Raw genomic sequence first — 20656 nt, forward strand, 5'->3', positions numbered from 1 at the left:
CATAATTGTCACAGAAAGCAAATATTTTCCTCATTTAAAAGATGATAATACTTACCCTTGTCCTAGATTACATTATTAGAAATGGGGGAAATCAGGAATAGAACTTGGGTCTTTTGTGCCTAGTGTTCTTTCTCTCATATACCAAGCCACTCTTAAATATAAGAAATTTTGTTTCAATGCATTTCCATTACCTTGTTCAGAAAAAAAAAAAAACAAACCTAGTACAAAAATTCACAAAAGATAAAATTACTTGCTATCAAAGTCTTACCACTGGTATACCTGATTTCAGGAGTCACAGTGTCAGGTCTCTGCATGTTCAGCCCAACGCAGGTGTGTTCTACATCTATACAATCACTGCCCCACAGCTTTCTGACCAAATCAAGTACATTATAAGAGAGGCAGGATAATACATTACCAGAGACCTGAATAAGTGACCTCAAAAAGTGAAACAGACCTTTCAGAAAGCTTACCTGAGTGCAAGCTGTTCCATCCCCTGACTGGGAACTGGTAATGGAATATTAAGAAGCCAAAACTGGGATTCCTGCTATGAAACTAACAACACAAAATACCATAATTTTATAAAAGTTTGTAAAAGTCTGCTGATTGGCTATGTGGAAACTATCAGTGGCTAAAAGCTACATACTGAACACTTAAAATACCTGCCATCCATTTGAACTTTTAGAAGTTTGGGAATTGTGAACATGGCAGGCAGAAAGACAATCTAAATACCTAAAGTCCAACAAAAGGAATGAGAGAACTGGCCTATTGTGAAAAGCCTTCCAGTGTGAGGAATTCCAAGTCTTATAGTTGGTATTCTGGTTAGCAGTGTAGGATTTTTCTTTAAGATGGACTCCATAACATGTTTCCTATTTATGAAAAGGATTTACAAAATGTAATACAGTACAAACAAATTACTACCATTTGGGGGCTGTAAAACTTTTGAAAAAATTGGTTAAAGAATGTTCCTAATTGTAATCTTCCCCTTCAAAAGAAATACTGAAAATGGCTGTTCTCTTAATATTGCCTTTGGGGCAATTTCTAATTCTTTGACAGCATTAGGAGCCCCTAGATTTGTAAGCCAGATCTCTAATAATTTCACAGCATCGATAATTTTTAATTAGTAAATGATAAGGTCCAAGTTAGGAGTGACTGTTCCTCAAACCTGTAAGGTCCTTAAGTTGCCAAGCAAAGGGGTCCCCAACCCCTGGGTTGCAAACCAGAACCAGTAGTGGTCCATGGCAGGCCATGTAACAGGAGGTGAGTGGCAGGCGGGCAGGCGGGTGAGCAATACCACCTGAGCTCCCCATCCTAGGGATCTAGGTTGTGTGAGCTCCTTCCTTATGAGAATCTAATAATGCCTGATGGTGATCTGAGGTGGAACAGTTTGATCCCGAAACCACCTCCCCAACCTCCCTGGTCCGTGGAAAAATTGTCTTCCTTGAAACTGATGCCTGGTGCCAAAAAGGCTGGGGACTGCTGGCCTAGCAATCAGCAAGATGGTATCGGGAAAGCAAGAACTCCTTTCTTGTTGCTGTGTAGCTTGGATTAAAAACAAAACTCAATGGGAACCCCATCACTAAGTCATCAAGAAGAAGCAAAGCTGTTGGCTATTTAGCCTTAGCTTATCCTGAAGACTGAGACATGACACCAGCACCCTAGATAAGCAGCATCTGGAGCTGCACTTGGAGCTCCATTCTCTTTAGCATACATTTAATTATACAGTCTTCTCATTTAGAAAACTATTAGAATATCAATGTTGAAACACTGGGGTTGTGGAAAAGACATTTAAAAATGCACTGCCTAGTGAGTGGCAGGTGACCACTGAAATTTATGACAGCGCTTTAGGGAAAAAAGAAAACCTACTGGATTTCTGACTTAAAAATAATGCACTACTCAATATAAGGAAAAATAGTATGATATGCTTCACAACAGATTTTCACTCATCCATTCAAGTCTTTCTGTATGGTTCAAGGGGTGGATATTACAGTCTATCCACACTAGTACAGAACAGACTAAAACATTCTAACAACACTGAAAGACAAGGACCAATCATTCCTAAAACTACTTTCCTATAGTTCCTCCCACTAAATTTTAAGTCATCCATTCCTTCGAGATGCAGTATTTCAGCATTATTGTAACAACATTTTATATAAAGAGACTTTCTAAACTTTATAGGGAACTGGATCTGTAAATAGGAAGAAAGCTTCTACCAATGAATATTTGGTTTAAATACCAAAAAATAATTATTTCAGAGATTTATTGCAAGTTAATTGTCTGTGAAGCTGGATATTCCTTAACATAAAGGTAATAAACTTTAATGTTCCATTCAAAAAGACAAAAACCAAACAACAAAAATTAAGAAATTAACCAGAAAGCTACAGCTTGTTTTCTTAAACTCAGAAAAAAAGTACAACTGATAAGGTACAATTTCTGTAACTGGATATTTTTCAAAATTATAAGCCTTTTAGTTCTAAAAGTATAAAGAACTGTGATGCACTTCTAATCAACCTAATCCAAGCTTCTATATCCACACTGACAGTCTCAATACTTTCTCTTTTGCTATTATATAGTCAACTTTAAAGGTAATTCCTTAAAGTAAATTTGTGTGTTCCTAAAAATACAGATTAAAGTTGAATGGGCAAAGGTATACATCGCATTTTCTGGGGGAGAAGGTGAGAAGTCATTCCCAAAAAGTAAAACATTTAAACAATTTTATTCTTTCTTTCACAACTAAACACAACACCTGGAGTTTGAGGAACATCTGATTTGACATATGATTTCCAACCTTTTCTTATCCATTATATTTTAACACCTGTTTTCCCTACTTTTAGTCATTTTTACAAACCGAAGGTAAAGATACAGTAACTACATGAGTAGTGAGTACATGAATATTTCTATATAAAGACAGTGTGATTCTGCTAAAATTAAAGATTTGACTCACAGACACTGCTACAATGAGATAACTTGAGATGTTGTCTTTGGTATATAATGGGCAATTATGGGGTATCCATTTATGAAACTGAATATAGAAAAGCAAAGAATTGCCTACTTTTCTATATTCAGTTTCATATATTGATATCCCATAACTGAGTAGAGCTGAGAGAAAATTCAGAAATCATTAAATCAAAACTTAATTCCCACATATAAAGAATGAGGCACAGACTTGGCTAAAATCACACTTCTCTTAGGTGCTTCAGTAAGAATGAGAGTTTGGGGCCAATAATTCCAGGTCAATTGTTCCTTACACTATACACTACTCATTATTTGGAAATTTCTCTCCCAACAAATCTTTGTTACAATTATTAAAAGAAAAATGTTCAAATTCTGATTTCTAATCTTTCTTCCTAGTTCATGTTCTGTTGAATAAAAGACAGTTACACTTCAGAAGTACAAAAGGTTGGGATCAAGTAAATAGACAATTTAAAGTAGATAAAATCAAGATCTGATCATAGTCCTTTCCTCTATTCCTGAAATTCACTGATTTCAATACTAATTCTTAGATATTTGTCACCTACCTTTCTGACTTGTAGACAATGCTGTGGCAACAGATCTCAAGATGCAGATTTTAATGCCAAAGTATGGTCCATCTGAGCACTTTGCCTTTATGGCTACTGAAATTATGAAATCAATTTCTCTCAAAGGTTTTACTCTCAGTGAGGTCACATACATAGTTCTTAATCAGTGCTTATAGGCAGCTTTCTATTTATCCTTTAAAGGAAATATGTCTTAGATGGAAAGAATATAAAGTAGTAAAGCAAAAGTTAACCTAGGGGAAATTTTTTCACCAACAGATTATCTAGACATCAATTCACAATGCACTGGGAGATCTATAGTATATACCACATGGTATATTTAGAGCACACAGCTTTGAGATGGCTGCTTACAGCAGGAGCTTAAAGAAAGATATGGAAAAAATATATTTTATAAAAGATGGAAAAATTCAAGTTGTAAGGAGTAAAAATGAAAATTTGAAAAGTTAACGCATATTTGTTTTTATTTATAGTTAACTACCACATGAATTATAAAGACAACAAAGGATGTCAGAATTGAACATGGATAGGTGTATGCATACTATGGCCAAGGAGAAACAATGTTCCTATATATTATGGGTAGTGAGAACATTATCTGTATAACAGGGAACTGTGATCATTTAAAAATATGCAGAACTTATTTCATCTGTGCTTTAGAAATAACTGTATACAGTGTTATAAGTTGAAAAGAATTCAAAATAACTAATACCAAATATACACCTGTGTATTAGAATTCAAAAAAGCTGCTTTCTGTGAAGTCAATCAGCTATATTAAAAAATGACACAAATCCAAAACGAGATGCATGTTATATATAAAAGGACATTGTAAGTTTCCTTACTGCATTAAACCCATGGTTTAATCCATGAAATTTCCTTATAATTATCATTTAGATAGAAGCATGCAAACAGTCTCGGGATCTACTTAAGAACCTTTCCCAAATCCACTAGTTACACTCCCCTTTTCAGGAACTAAGCAGGTATTCGGGTAGCTGCTTCCTCCTCTGCATCAGCTCGGTTTGCATTTATTTCTGCAAGTGTTCGGCCAAACCGTGCCCATTCATCATTGCGGGGAACAGCAATCTGCTATTAAAAGAAAGACAATGTTTTATATACAATGAAATAAAAGATCATTTTACCCACTATTATTCAGTTTGTGTTCAAATAATTTTTCTGTTAAAAAGTAATAATTGACCTGAATGGCCTTTCCATAATTATGGGGACTATAACAATGATTTACAACATTTCAAAACAAAAGACGGTGTTTGTGAAGTGTGTTGTGACAGCCTCAGAAATGACTTGGCTATTATCACCACCAATCCAAGAGAGAATGACAATGATGCTTTGTAAATATAACTCCTATGTACCATCTCATGGATTCTGCTGGAGAGGAATTCCTTAAAATTGTTTTTACTGTATTCTTGCATACAGTAAATAACTGAGTTTTTTTCCGTAAGAAACAATGTTTGAAGCATGGTTTCATAAGGGGGCTGGTTTCTTGTAAGTATTTTTGTTTGGAACATAAGGTAATCTTTCTTGATACCCTAACTCCTTCATCAAAAGCTATGCTACTATTCACTGCTTTAGTGTTGCACCGGTGGCAAAAGAGGCTTGTGATGCTTTACTTCATAGAGGCAGCTACACACACATATATATATATATATATGTATAGACACACACACACACACATATATATATAAAAAAAATTTTTTTTTTGAGACAGAGTCTCAACTCTGTTGCCCAGGCTGGAGTGCAGTGGCACGATCTCGGCTCACTGTAACCTCTGCCTCCCAGGTTCAAGTGATTCTCCTGCCTCAGCCTCCCGAGTAGCTGGGATTACAGGCATGTGCCACCACGCCTGGCTAATTTTTGTATTTAAAGTAGAGACGGGGGGGTTTTACCATGTTGGCCAGGCTGGTCTCGAACTCCTGACCTCAGGTGATCCATCCGCCTCAGCCTCCCAAAGTGCTGGGATTATAGGTGTGAACCACGGCGCCCGGCCCCAATAACAAATATTTTCGATAACTGCCATTATAATATCATAGGAGTCTGACACTGTCATGTTAGGGGCACAAACCACTCACCGTGGCAAATGGCTGTGCCTGCTTCTAAATCTACACTATCCAGTAGGGTAGCTACTGGCCACATGTGATTATTTACATTAAAATTAATTAAAATTAAAAATTCAGTTCTTCAATTGTAGTAGCAGATATTACTTTTGGTTTCTACTACTTGGCTCAAATTAATGAATACAGAAAAATAAATCTTATTTCAATATCAAGAAAACCCCAAAGTCCACCTATAACTCCAAACTTCTCCCCAAAGAATTTCTAATTACCAGCAATGCATGCATCAAGAAACAAGGTACTTTCAATGTCTTTATTATATTACCCTCAAAATCTGTTGCATGGGAGAAAGACCATTCAGTTTAGAAAGAAAATATTTCAAGAGTTGCTTCTGTGGTAGAAAGTAAATTTTATCTTTACAACCATACAGTTTATACAACTCATAAACCTCAAAGCCTAGGGTTAGCCACAAAGATGCCTTTACTACAACGCAACTAAATAGAAGTGTCAAAATTATAGGCAGGGAGTCCCATACCTCTCCCACATCGTATATAACAATCTGTCCTTCAGAATCACCCACAGCAATCTCTCTGCCAGAATGGGTCCATCTCACACGATTAAGAGCAGGATTACCCTCCACAGAAATGCTGGCAGTTGGTACCTAAAGTCATTTAAAATAAAGGACAGTGTTAAAAGTTTCATCAAGATTTCTATAAACATGTAAAACAGTAATTCTTCTCTCAATCTGGCTACATTTTTAAAAACAAAGATGAAAATAGATAGAGAATTTCCCCAACTTTTTTCTTCTTCAGTGATATATTATGAATGACATTATAGTCAATCCTTGAAAATGGTTTGCGAAAATAAGTCCTTGTATAAAAAATTCTCAGAAGATTAGACACATTATTTTGAAAGGTCTTCTCTTGAATAAAGAGTCCCTTTTTGTTGTTTTAATGTCTTTAAGAAGTCAAGCTATTTGAAAACACATGGCCAAAACCCATTTAAAAATAAAACACTTCAAAAGCCCTCATAAACAGATTATGGTTCGATTGTAGAGGACAGGAATCACTTGTGTAGCGTGTATCTCTATTAGCTGAAACCTGTATTTGACTCATTGTTCCTAGAAACAGTTCATACTGAAGGTGCAGTATGAGTCTGTCTAAAGCCTCCTGTTCCATGAGCTAGTGGGATAGAGCCAGGATGATGGCACCAAAACAATGGCACCAGCTCCCTGGAATCTGACTGTGCCTCTTCTTTGCTAAGGAAGAAGAGTTTTATTTGCTACACATGGAGCAAACATTCAGTGTTTGATTCAGACTAAAAGTATGATAAATTTTTTTTTAATTTTTGAAATTTTACAAAAAAATCCTTTGTATTAGTCATCCCCAAATAATTTAACCCCATACACAGAATACCAAAATTGTTATAAAGAAATACTACATTTCAATCCACATTTAATTGTAATCTCAAACCTCTAAGACTGAAATCCAAATAAAGAAAACAAAATTGGTACCATTCTAGGTAACTAGGAAGAGATGTGGGAGATCTGAGTTGACTCTCTCTCAATAATTGTTATTGATAGAAATACTAATATTAATTCTATTACCAATAGCAATATAAAAGAATTCTAAGAACATTTTAAGCTTCTCTAAGCTGGTAAAAATACATGTGACTAAAAATAAATAAGAGTTGCAATTAAATTTAATTGCTAATAAGTGATTTTAGTACAGCAATTAGGAAATTTGACAGTTTCTATATTCATTTTATAGTAATACTCTGTTTTCAATCCTTCATGGAAAAAAACTCATCAAAAATCAAAATACATTTTTCCTTCCTTCAAACAAATCAGGCTAAGATTAATGTTTATGGATGATTATACAATGCTATCAAGGCTAAGAGATAATTTAGAAATTCAGAATTAAGGTTAACATACTTCAACAGTCTGAAACTATCTGCTTGCTAGCCTATGAATGAAAAATATCCCAGTTATCTTATGAATGAGACTTTGCCAGGACATTAGAGACATGATAGTGCTTTTCAGAAGTAAAAGGAAATGCCCCAGTGCTCCTGTCAACATTATTTCTCCCTTTAGTTCTTCACAGCATGCTGTTTATTATTTAGGGTACAAAGCTTATTTGAGTTCTTTGTGATGAAGCTACAATCACAGAGCCCTTTTACATTCTTTGGAATAAAAGGAATTTCGCAAATTATTCAATAAATATCCAATTTTCTATTTTTCAATGCAATTTTTGTTATCTTCCTGCTCACCTCTGTGTCATTATTGAGATTCCACAAATCCAATCTCCCCATGCCATCCACACAGGCAAACAGGGCTGGGTGGGTAGGTGACCACATAACATCATAAACATAGTCTGCATTATCTTCAAATGAATACAAAGGCTTGTTATTCTGAAGGAGAAAAGTTGATTTTTAGCATAGTCCATATATGACATACAAATCATTAAACTACTTATCACTGTTAAAAAAAAGACATACATTCAACAAGTATAACATTTTATGATATTTAACTCAGCCTAGAAAAAGTTGCTATAATTTGTTTCACTACAGAATTACCTGGTATTATAAACTAAGAATCAACTATTGATTGCATTTTCTTTTTAACTTGTAGATGCCATACTGCTTAAAAAAAGAAATAGAACATGCTTCAAAAGCATCTGTCAATGAGAAGATTCTGGGAAGATAACAGCAATAGCAGTGTACTTTTTAAATCTCCTCTAGATCTCCCCATAAACTCAGATAAAGCAATGAGGGCAGGAAGAGCAAAGATTCACAGACAACATCTACAGCAGAATCAGGAAACAAACTTCCAGATAAAATCAGGTGGAAACAAACCTCTGACAACTACAAGACTTGCATGGTATCAGTATCTGTGTGGGAAGAAGATGAAGGAAGGCACAAGAACTTCTGACAGGTGGAGAACAGAACCTCACAGTCATAGCAGATGCTCACTGGACAGTGTGGTGGGCCAATCTGAGAACAGCAGCAAAAACTAGGAGACAGTTTGGCACAATTCCGTTTATAAATACATTTGACCCTTGAACCATACAGGTTTGAACTGCACAGATCCACTTATACTCATATTTTCTTCTGCCGCTGCCACCCCGGGACAGCACAACCAACCCTTCCTCTTTCTTTTCCTCCTCAGCCTACTCAACTGTGAAGATGATAAGGATGAAGACCTTTATGATGATCCACATCCACTTAATGCATAGTAAATATATTTTCTCTTCTTTATGATTTTCTTAACATCTTCATTTCTTTAGCTTGCCCTTAAGATGACAGTATATAATTCATATAACATAAAAACTGTGTTAACAGTTTATGTTGTCAGTGAAGTTTCTGATCAGCAGTAGGCTATTAGTAGTTAAGTTTATTGGAAGTCAGAAGTTATATGTGGATTTTGAACTGCTGGGATGGGCGCTGGCACCCCTAACCCCTGCATTATTCAAGGGTCAACTGTAAACGCAAGCAGACTACAGTGCAGTATAAGTAAGGTCTCATGGTACAGTCTGGGTGCTATAAACTCTCAAAATTAACAAATCAAAGTTCCTTTCCAAGACAAAGTCTCACAGAAGAGAAACTGCTGGGAGTAGAATCTGAGTTGTAGAATGCCGGACAAAAGAGACAAAGCAAAAAGTTCAGATAGAAGTGGTGGAGAGAAGCAGAAAAGGCACATGTCAGAAAGCACAATATACATGTATTTTCACTTTGCAAAAGCCAGAGAGGAGAGAGCTTTAACCTAGAAAATGAGCTAAGAAAGCTATCCTTGCCCATTCCCTCCCTCCTAAAAGTACAGAAAAATTCATTTCACTACCAGACAATAGCAAAGAAAAGGATCTCAGTCAGATTCCATAAAACTCATTGTGGTGTCAAGAAAATTATATGGGAAAGGAATAGTCTTTTCAATAAATGGTGCTGGGAAGACTAGATATACATATGCAAAAGAATAAAGCTGGCCCAGGCGCCATGGCTCATGCCTGTAATCCCAGCACTTTGAGAAGCCAAGGCGGGTGAATCACATGAGCTCAGGAGTTTGAGACTAGCTTGGCAACATGGCAAAACCCCATCTCCATGAAAAATACAAAAATTAGCTGAGCATGGTGGCATGCACCTATAGTCTCAGCTACTTGGGGGGCTGAGATGGGTGGATGGCTTGAGCTCAGGATGTCGAGGCTGCAGTGAGCTGAGATCACGCCACTGCACTACAGCCTAGGCGATGGGAGTGAGACTTTGTCTAAAAAAAACTAAAAAAAATAAAACAAACTGGATCCCTCCTTCCTTAAGTCATACAGAAAAATTAACTCAAATGTATCAAAGATCTAAATGGAAAGTAAAACCATGAAACTTTTTTTTGGTTTTTTTGAGACAGAGTCTCGCTCTGTCACCCAGGCTGGAGTGCAGTGGTGCGATCTCAGCTCACTGCAACCTCTGCCTCCTGGGTTCAAGTGATTCTCCTGCCTTAGCCTCCCAAGTAGCTGGGATTACAGGCATGCACCACCATGCTCAGCTAATTTTTGTATTTTTAGTAGAGAAGGGGTTTCACCATGTTGGCCAGGCTGGTCTTGAACTCCTTACCTCAGGTGATCCACTCACCTCGGCCTCCCAAAGTGCTAGGATTATAAGCATGAGCCACTGCGCCTGGCCAAAACTATGAAACTCTTAAAGGAAGCATACAAGTAAATCTTTGTGACCTTGAACTCAGCAATGATTTCTCAGTTAAGAAGCCAAAAGCACAATGACAAAAGAAAAAGTAGGTAAACTGAGCTATATCAAAATTAAATACTTTTGGGCTTCAAATGATATCATCAAGAAAGTGAAAAGAGAACCTACAAAATGGGAGAAAATATTTGCAAAACCATGTATCTGATACATCACTGTGTCCACAGTGCTTACAACAGCCAATAAGTATTAATACATGAAAAGATGCTCAACACCATTAGTCGTGAGAGGAATGCAAATCAAAACCACAATGAGGTATCACTTCATACCACTAGGATAGCTAGAATAAAAAAGTAACAAACGTTGGTGAGGATATGGGAAATCAGAACCTTCATACCTTGCTGGGGAATGTAAAATGGTGCCGCCACTTGAAAATTAGTTTGGCAGTTCCTCAAAGTACTAATTAGTTACCATGTGACCCAACAATCCCACTCCTAGGGATATATCCGAGAGAAATAAAAACTTGCACATTCACAGCAACATTATTCACAATAGCCAAAAAGTAGAAGCAACTGAATTGTTCATCTGACGAATGGATAAACAAAAAGTGGTATATTTATACAATGGGGTATCATTCAGCTATAAAAGGAACAATACACCTATACAAGAAATATCAACATGAAGGGATGACCCTTGAAAACATTATGCAAAGTGAGAGAAGCCAGTACACAGTTGAATGATTCCATGAAATGGCCATGAACTGTCCATAACAGGCAGATCCAAAGAGACAGAAAGCAGACTGATTAGTGGTTTCCAGGAGCTGTGGGGGATAGGGGAGAATGTGGAGCGACTGCTAATGGGTATAACGTTTCTTTCTAAAATTTGAAAATGTTCTAAAATTAGATACTGGCAATAATGCATGCCTCTGTGAATATACTAAGAACCACTGAATTGTATACTTTAAAAGGGTGAATTTCATGGTGTAAGGATTTTGCTCAATAAAACTGTTATTTAAAAAGACACTAATTTTAAAAGAAGAGATAAGGTGATTTAGAAAAAGTGATAAAGAAGATCAGCAAAGGTACATCTACAATGGCAGGTCCTGAAGAAGAAAACCAAAGCAGTAATACAGAACAAATACCAAAAACAACTCAAAAGAACTCTCCTAAAATAAGACAGCTTGAAACTACATATTGAAAAGGTATCCTGCGTATCTAGGAACACTGACCCTTTAAAGAAAAGGGAAAAAATCATTTGATCACCCAGGTTTTTAAAGACCAAACTGCAAGTAGGGAAAAGAAAATCAGATTGTCATCAGACTTTGTGACAGCAATGCTTTTTTCCAGAAGTCCATAGAGTAACTAAGGTATGCAAAGAAAGAAAATGTAAGTCATGGATTTTATAAACAATCAAACTAACCTTCATAATCATATACTTTCGTGGAATATGGGAATAATGCACCTGTGGGCACCTTCTGCATCATATACTATAGAATGAGCTTCAGATGACCAAAAAGACTGAAGAGACATTAACATAATGTCTGGTGGATAACCAAGTCATTTATGAGGGTAAACGTCTCATTATGGAAACATAAACAATCTGCAACCACACACATTAATATGAATGACATCACAGGAATGCAAAATTGAGACTAAGAAACCCTACAGCACCAACTCAACAGAGACCAGCCTGGTTTCTTCCTCAAGAATAAAACAGCAAGAAAAAAAAAGAGGGATGCAAACCCTACTTTAAAGAGGAACTTAGAAGATAATGTCAATTGTGGCCGGGCTTGGTGGCTCATGCCTGTAATCCCAGGACTTTGGGAGGCCGAGGAGAGCCGAGGAGGGCCGAGGCAGGCAGATCACTTGAGGCCAGGAGTTTGAGACCAGCCTGGACAACATGGTGAAACCGTCTCTACAAAAATTATAAAAATGGCTGGGCGCGGTGGCTCAAGCCTGTAATCCCAGCACTTTGGGAGGCCGAGACGGGCGGATCATGAGGTCAGGAGATTGAGACCATCCTGGCTAACACGGTGAAACCCCGTCTCTACTAAAAAAAATACAAAAAAACTAGCCGGGCGAGGTGGCGGGCGCCTGTAGTCCCAGTTACTCGGGAGGCTGAGGCAGGAGAATGGCGTAAACCCGGGAGGCGGAGCTTGCAGTGAGCTGAGATCCGGCCACTGCACTCCAGCCCGGGTGACAGAGCGAGACTCCGTCTCAAAAAAAAAAAAAAAAAAAAAAAAATATATATATATATATATATATATATATTAGCTGGGCATGGTGGTGGGCGCCTGTAATCCCAGCTACTCGGGGAGCTGAGGCATAAGAATCACTTGAACCTGGGAGACAGAGGTTGCAGTGAGCCGAGATTGCGCCACTGCGCTCCAGCCTGGGCAATAGAGTGAGATTCCATCTCAAAAAAAAAAAAAAAAAAGATATGTCAATCGCAAATGGATGGCCTTCCTTGGGATCCTCTTCAAATACATAGTAAAAAGAAAAAAAAAAAATTGAACACTGATAGGCCATTTGATGAAAATAAGGAGCCAATGTTCATTGTGGGGGGGGTTTAATAATGATATGGTAGTATTTTTTTAAGAGGTTTTATTTTTTAGCGATACATACTGAATGTTTATAGTTGAAATGGTATGTATAGGTTTGATTTTAAATAATGCAGAGATAAGTATAGACAAGATTGGTCATGTGTTAACTGTGGAAGCTGGGAACAATAATGGTTTTATTGTATTATTCCCTCTCCTTTTGTATCTGCGATTTTCCATAATGTTTTTAAATAGTGAATTAAAATTTTTGAGATATAGTAAATGTCAACAGCATGATCATTTTAATAGCCAAAAATGTTTGTTTTTAATTTAAAAACCAAAATTTTAATAAAACTTAAAACTAAGCTAAACACAAAAATTAAAAGCCTTTTTCTTTTACGATCACTGTCTGTCACTCTCCCTGATAACACTACCAAACGAAGTCTCACTCTGAGAAGGTGGTTTTCTTTTTTTTTTTTTGAGATGGAGTTTGACTCTTGTCACCCAGGCTGGAGTGCAATGGTATGTATGATCTTGGCTCACTGCAACCTCCGCCTCCCAGGTTCAAGTGATTCTCCTGCCTCAGTCTCTCGAGGAGCTGGGATTACAGGCGCGCACCACCACACATGGCTAATTTTGTATTTTTAGTAGAGATGGGGTTTCACCATGTTGTCCAGGCTGGTCTCAAACTCCTGACCTCAGGTGATCCACCTGCCTCGGCCTCCCAAAGTGCTGGGATTACAGGCGTGAGTCACCGTGCCCGGCTCAGAAGGTGGTTTTCAACCTAGGATGTGCAAAATCATCTGCAGAGCTTTTGAAAAATACAGATGCAGGGCTCAACTCCAGATGCACTTCATCAGATTCTGATGCACACCAATGATTAAGAACCACTGTGCTAAGGCCGCTGACTCCTGAGGTGATAGCGTACTTCAAAACAGCTTATTTTTAGGCAATGTTATGTCTTCCACCAAAGACCAAGTAATTCCACTCTAGGTATATACCCAACAGAAATGAGTACTTATGGCCATCAAAAGACATCCACAATTATGCTCACAACAACACTATTTGTAATGGTTCCAAACTGAAATTAATGCAAATACCATCAGCAGTAGAAAGGATAAATTGTGGTATATTTACACAATGGAATAGTATACAGCAGAGAGAATAAATAATCTACAACTATACTAAAAAATATGAATGAATCTCACAAATATAATGTTAAGTAAAAGAAGTCAGACACAAATGAGTATTTTTCTTTTTTTTGAGGTGGAGTTTCGTTCTTGTCTCTCAGGCTGGAGTGCAATGGTGCGATCTCAGCTCACTGCAACCTCCACCTCCCGGTTTCTAGCGGTTGTTCTGCCTCAGCCTCCCGAGTAGCTGGGATTACAGGCGCCTTCCACCATGCCCAGGTAATTTTTGTAGTTTTAGTAGAGACGGGGTTTCACCACGTTGGCCAGGCTGGTCTCGAACTCCTGACCTCAGGTGATCCGCCCGCCCTGGCCTCCCAAAGTGCTGGAATTACAGTCATTAGCCACTGCGCCTGGCTGAGTATTTTATACTGTATGATTCCATTTTTATATGACACAAAATATGAAAAAAGCTACAGGCAAATTAGATTAAAACTTACTTGTATTTATAATATAAAAGAAGATTGCTAAATGTATCAGGAAGTGGTTACTAGGCTGAGTACCTGGGTGATGGAATAATTTGTACAACAAACCCCCGTGACATGATTTTACCTATGTAACAAACCTGCAAACATACCCCTGAACCTAAAAGTTAAAAAAAAATTCATCTACTCAGTGGACTAATACGCAGCCAGAGACAAAAACAGGATGCATTGTAACTGGGTAAAAGATTACAATAAAAAGAAAAACAGGGCTGGGCGTGGTGGTTCACACTATAACCCAACCACTTTGGGAGCCCGAGGCAGGCAGATTGCTTGAGGCCAGGAGTTCGAGACCAGCCTGGCCAAGGATGGCAAAACCCTGTCTCTACTAAAAATGCAAAAACTAAATGGGCATGGTGGCACATGCCTATAATCCCAGCTGTCTGGGAGGTTGAGGCATGATAATCGCTTGAACCTGGGAGGTGGAGGTTGCAATGAACTGAGATCACCCCACTGCACTCCAGCCTGGGCAACAGAGTACAGTCACGAGTCAAGCCATATTTTTCCTAAGCTCTTTAAGGTTGTACGCTGAGTTGAATAGTGTCTTCCTAAAATTTGTATCTACCTGATATCTGTAAATGTGACCTTATTTGGAAATAGGGCCTTTGCAGATGTAATCAAGTTAAGATGAGGTCATATTGAATTAGGGTAGGTCCTAAATCTAGCATGATTGGTATTCTTAAAAAAAGAGAAAATTCGGACACAGAGACAAACAGGTAAAATGCCATCTGATCAGAGGCAAAGGCTGGAGTGATGGTAGCTGCAAGTCAATGAACAGCAAGGACTGCTGGCAATCATCAGAAGCCAGGAGAGACAAGAAACAGATTCTCCTTCAGAATCTCCAAAAGTAGCTAGCCTGTCGACACCCTGATTTTGGACTTCTAGCCTCCAGAAATGTGAAAGAATAAATTTCTGTCGTTTTAAGCCACCCAGTTTGTGGTGATTTGTTATGGCAGCTTCGGGAAAAGAATATAGATTACTTTTCAAAGCTGGGGTAAGTGGGGAGTCCTAGATTAATAACAAAGACATACCCTACAGTGCACACATGAAGATAATAGTGAGATGCTTCCTAGAGAACTGGGAAATAAATATGTCATCAATTTGGATCAGAAGAGCAATAAATGGATTTTCTTTCAAAAGAAATGAATTCCAAGGTCAGAAATACCTTTCTATATAACTTGACTGAATGTATTAACTTTCTGAAACCGAATGTGTCTAGTAAAATAGAAATACAAAGAAACAGTCTTACAAGGAAAACGAAGACAGCATCCATTCAAGCATCGTCCAGGAGAAAGGAGTCTCAACCAATGGATTTTGAGAATTACTACCCCATGGCAAGGCTAGAATGAATCAGGCTATCTTAGCTTGGTGCCATTAAACATTCAAATTATAAAATTCCTTTTGTTCCAACTCCTTACTCACCAAGCAATCTTCTGATTATAATTTGGCTTCCCATGTGGATTGTCTACAGGGAAACAATGAGCTGGTCAGGCTCACAGGAGTATCTGGGCCTTCTGGCAGTTATGTTTTTCATTGTAAATTAATAAATTGACATTCTCCAATGTACCAGTGTCTTAGGAGCCTGTTAGCTCCAGTTAGCACTCCCTGTCTAATCAACTCTAGTGTACTGATTAAATTGAGTTTCTGAATATGCAAAGGAGAGGCTGGACATTGGCCAGCAGCAACTTACTGAGGCAAATGCTGCTGTGCAGGCCTGGGTCCACATGAATAGGTAGCCTTCCCTAAGAACACCCAACTTCAAAGCATTTTTTCATTTTAACTTGTCTATGCAGAGTTGTTATTCTAAGGACTAGTAGGAACTTTTAACCCTGTTTAAATGCTGGTGCCCTCTGAGAGTTAACTAAGTAAGCTATTAAAATAAGGAGGGGTTCTAAGACTTATCAGAAAGTGTGAATAATTTCAAGATGTGTATGGACTACAAAAGTGTGAAAACTCCCCCTTCCAGGAAATTACCACATTAACAATCTTAACTTCGTCACTTTATGGTAAATACGGTTCTGATAAGCATTTGTGCACACAGCTCAAAATCCATCTTGTCCCCAAGTAAATAATTCTTATGTTTTAACAGTAATCTGTAACAAGTATAGTTAAATGTGGTAGAACATTAAGCGAATCTACCAGGTTTACCCATAATCAAACTCTTCCAGAATCCTTGTTACCCTGCAGAAGCTTTCACTCCTTATTCTCCCAAGCATTTTTCAGACCTGCCAAAGTGCTTCTGTTGTGAATTTAAAATTTGGTATTTTGAGATGGTAACAGAGTCTTTTAAATATATTAGAAGCACCGTCTTATTGGTTTAAACTTCCATATATGGAAAATAATCTATTTCTGTTTGTCTTCTACACAGGTTGAATATCCATTACCAGAAATGCTTGGAACCAGAAGTGTTTCAGATTTCAAATGTTTTTGGATTTTTGAATACCTGCATTAAACTTACGGTTGAGCATTCCTAATCTGAAATGTGAAATGCTTCAATGAACATTTCCTTTGAGTGTCACATTACTGGTCAAAAAGTTTTGAATTTTGGAGCATTTCAGACTTTGAATTTTCAGATTAGGGGGCTCAGCCTGTATTAAAAATAGTTGAGTTCAATAAAGTAATGAAAACAAGTTGATGAACCAGAACTCTGTGACTGAATTATAAATCTCTGGCTAGGCAAAGATTAGTGGCTAGCTGTAGATGACTTGAAACTAAATTTGAGGCTGTGCCAAATTGAGATTCCCAGGGATTTTTAGAGGACTCATAGAAAGAGAGAAAAGGAAGAAATCTTGTTTTGCTATCAGGGCAGAGCCAGATCTTAAGGACACAAAGGTACAGCAATATCCCACGATTCAGCCTTCCAGTTTATGAGGACTCAACTCCTAGAGTCAGACAGCACTTAAAAAGTAGAGGCAGAGAAGCAAAACATTTAAAGTCTGTTAAATTCACGAGTGTGAAGACTTTGGTTTAAAATGAAATTGGAACAATGTTTTTAAAGAGAGATTATTTAAAAACACTGCTTATTACTCTTTATCTCATTATTAATTAACATTGCCCATCAGTCATTATTACAGCATAGAGGCTCTATCAGTTTTTCAGCAGGGCAGAAATAAATACCAGCAACACAATTAACCAGGAAGTGTAAATTGACACTGGAGCCACGGTATGGCTAAATATAAAAGAATTCATCAACAGACTGTTCCTTCTCTATCCTTCACAGAGTAGAACTACTTGTGTGCAGAAAGTTAGAATAAAGGGTGATTCTTCTGATAAAGTTTCAGAGGGTCCTTGGGCATTTGTAAAAACACCGTGTTCTACGGTGGCCCATCCTTTGTACACTAACATCGGAGGGACATTGGGGGCAGGGTGAGAGGCATGTATCACAATTGAATGAATAAATGAGTCTTCTATATAAGGCTCAAGGAAGGAAGCAATGCCTAGCCTAATTAGCAAAGAAAGAGATATGCCCACTTATCATCATTCTCATTCAGAAGGCACTTCTATGTTGAAACACATTAAAATACAAGACTAAAAATATCAACCGCCCCTCAACTAGCTGCATAGTACCACAAAAGCAAGTATCAATCAGTCTGCTATCACAAGATAAATTATTCTTGATTAGTCAAGATGAACTCTTTATTTTCAAATCCTATTGTTAATGTATATAAGGATGGAAGCCTCAAATTTAAAGCCAAAGGATGCTGGCAAACTGACACCCTGAGATAGTAAGAAATAGATAAAAGATTCTTTCACACACAGACTGAGAACAGAATAGGGAACCCAGAAATAAGACCGCACATCTACAATCATCATCGTTGACAAACCTGACAAGAAACAAGCAATGGGGAATGGATTCCCTGTTTAATAATGGTGCTGAGAGAACTGACTAGCCATATGCAGAAAACTGAAACTGGACCACTTCCTTACATCTTATACAAAAATTAACTCAAGATGGACTAAAGGCTTAAATGTAAAGCCCCAAACTACAAAAAACCTGGAAGAAAACCTAGACAATACCATTCAGTATATAGCCCTGGGCAAAAATTTCATGATGAAGATGGCCAAAGCAATTGCAACAAAAGCAAAAATTGACAAATGGGATCTAATTAAAGAGCTTCTACACAGCAAAAAACAAAAACAAAAAAAAAACCCTGAAAAACAAAAAAACTATCAAGTAAACAGACAATTTACAGAATGGGAGAAAAATTCTGCAACCTATGCATCTGACCAAGGTCTAATATCCAGCATCTATAAGGAACTTAAACAAATTTACAAGAAAACGACCCCATTAGAAAGAGGGCAAAGGACATGAACAGATATTTCTCAAAAGAAGACATACAAGTGGCCAACAATCATATCAAAAAAAGCTCAACATCACTATCATTAGAGAAATGCAAATCAAAGGCCGGGCGCGGTGGCTCAAGCCTGTAATCCCAGCACTTTCGGAGGCCGAGGCGGGTGGATCACGAGGTCAGGAGATCGAGACCATCCTGGCTAACATGGTGAAACCCCCGTCTCTACTAAAAATACAAAAAACCAGCCGGGCGAGGTGGCGGGCGCCTGTAGTCCCAGCTACTCGGGAGGCTGAGGCAGGAGAATGGCATGAACCCGGGAGGCGGAGCTTGCAGTGAGCTGAGATCTGGCCACTGCACTCCAGCCCGGGCCACAGAGCGAGACTCCGTCTCAAAAAAAAAAAAAAAAAGAGAAATGCAAATCATCTCACACCAGTCAGAATGGCTATTATTAAAAAGAAAAAAAAAAAAAAGCTGGCAGGGTTGTGGAGAAAAAGGAATGTTTTTATACTGTTGGTGGGAGTATAAATTAGTTCAACCATTATGCAAGACAGTGTGGTGATTCCTCAAAAACCTAGAGACAGAAATACCTTTTGACCTAGCAATCCCATTACTGAGTATATACCCAAAAGAATATCGATCACTCTATCATAGAGACACTAGCAAAGACATGGAATCAACCTAAATGCCAATTAATGGTAGATGGGATAAAGAAAATGTGGTACATATACACCGCAGAATACTATGCAGTCCTAAAAAGGAATGAGATCATGTCCTATGTGGGGACACTGATGAAGCTCAAGGCCATTATCCTTAGCAAACCAATGCAGGAACAGAAAACCAAATACCACATGTTCTCACTTATAAATGGGAGCTAAACAACGAACATACACACAGACACACAGAGGAGAACAACTCACACTGGGGCCTATCGGAGGGTGAGGGTGAGGAGGGAGAGGCTGAAGGAAAATAACTACTGGATACCAGGCTTAATACCTGGGTGACACAATAATCTGTATGACAAATCCACACATCCTTTACATGTACCCTTGAATGTAAAATGAAAGTTTAAAAAAAAAGATCACTTTCAATTACTGAAAAGGAAGTTGGCCAACAATCTAACAAAAATGTGTCTCCTGTGACTATACATGGGACTACTAAGATGAAAGCGCATCTAAAAATCCAGCAACTTACATGGCTGTATGAAGCCTTTGGAGAAATAGTTGGCTTCATCTCACCAATTCTGCATCTTGCTTTGGTTTTATAGGTTTATCTGAAATACTTGGAACCAGAAGCATTTGAGATTTTGGACTTTTTCAGATTTTAGAATACAGGAATTCCTCACTTAACATCATTTATAGGTTCTTGGAAACTGTGATGTTAAGCAAAACAACATAAAACAAAACCAGTTTTACCACAGGCTAATTGATATAAACAAGAGTTAAGTCCTTATGGCATTTATCTGGTCACAAAAAATCACCAAATTTCTAAATAGTGACCCTAAACACTTCAAATATTAAACACTGAAATAAAATGTGAGCTATACATACAATCCAGAAAGATTATCATTACTTTTTCAGGTGGAGTTTTGCTCATCACCCAGGCTGGAGTGCAATGGTGCGATCTCGGCTCACTGCAACTTCCTCCTCCTGGGTTCAAGTGATTCTCCTGCCTCAGCCTCCCGAGTAGCTGGGATTACAGGTGCCCACTACCACGCCCAGCTCATTTTTGTATTTTCAGTAGAGATGTGGTTTCACCATGTTGGCCAGGCTAGTTTTCAAACTCCCGACCTCAGGTGATCCACCCGCCTCGGCCTCCCAAAGTGCTGGGATTACATGGTCACATTTCAGAAAGATTAATAAAAACAAGATAATTATTAACCC

General features: G+C 38.0%; 1 protein-coding gene across 4 annotated transcripts in view; it reads right to left on the reverse strand.

Moving 5' to 3' along the window:
• Nucleotides 1-2694: 2694 nt before the first annotated feature.
• Nucleotides 2695-20656, reverse strand: part of DYNC1I2 (dynein cytoplasmic 1 intermediate chain 2) — a 62252-nt gene continuing 44290 nt past the window's right edge. For 2 of the 4 annotated variants that reach the window (XM_010377601.2, XM_010377600.2), the window contains exons 14-16: nt 7862-8002; nt 6129-6254; nt 2695-4610 (exon numbers count right to left, since the gene is read on the reverse strand). In XM_010377601.2, coding sequence (XP_010375903.1) covers nt 4500-4610; nt 6129-6254; nt 7862-8002 — 378 coding nt within the window. In that variant the 3' untranslated portion in view covers nt 2695-4499. Of the gene's footprint in view, nt 4614-6128; nt 6255-7861; nt 8003-20656 lie in introns of all 4 variants that reach the window. The other 2 variants (XM_010377598.2, XM_010377599.2) reach the window with 2 other exon arrangements.

The sequence above is a fragment of the Rhinopithecus roxellana genome, chromosome 14 (assembly GCF_007565055.1).
Source record: "Rhinopithecus roxellana isolate Shanxi Qingling chromosome 14, ASM756505v1, whole genome shotgun sequence".
In the NCBI taxonomy this organism is placed as follows: domain Eukaryota; kingdom Metazoa; phylum Chordata; class Mammalia; order Primates; family Cercopithecidae; genus Rhinopithecus; species Rhinopithecus roxellana.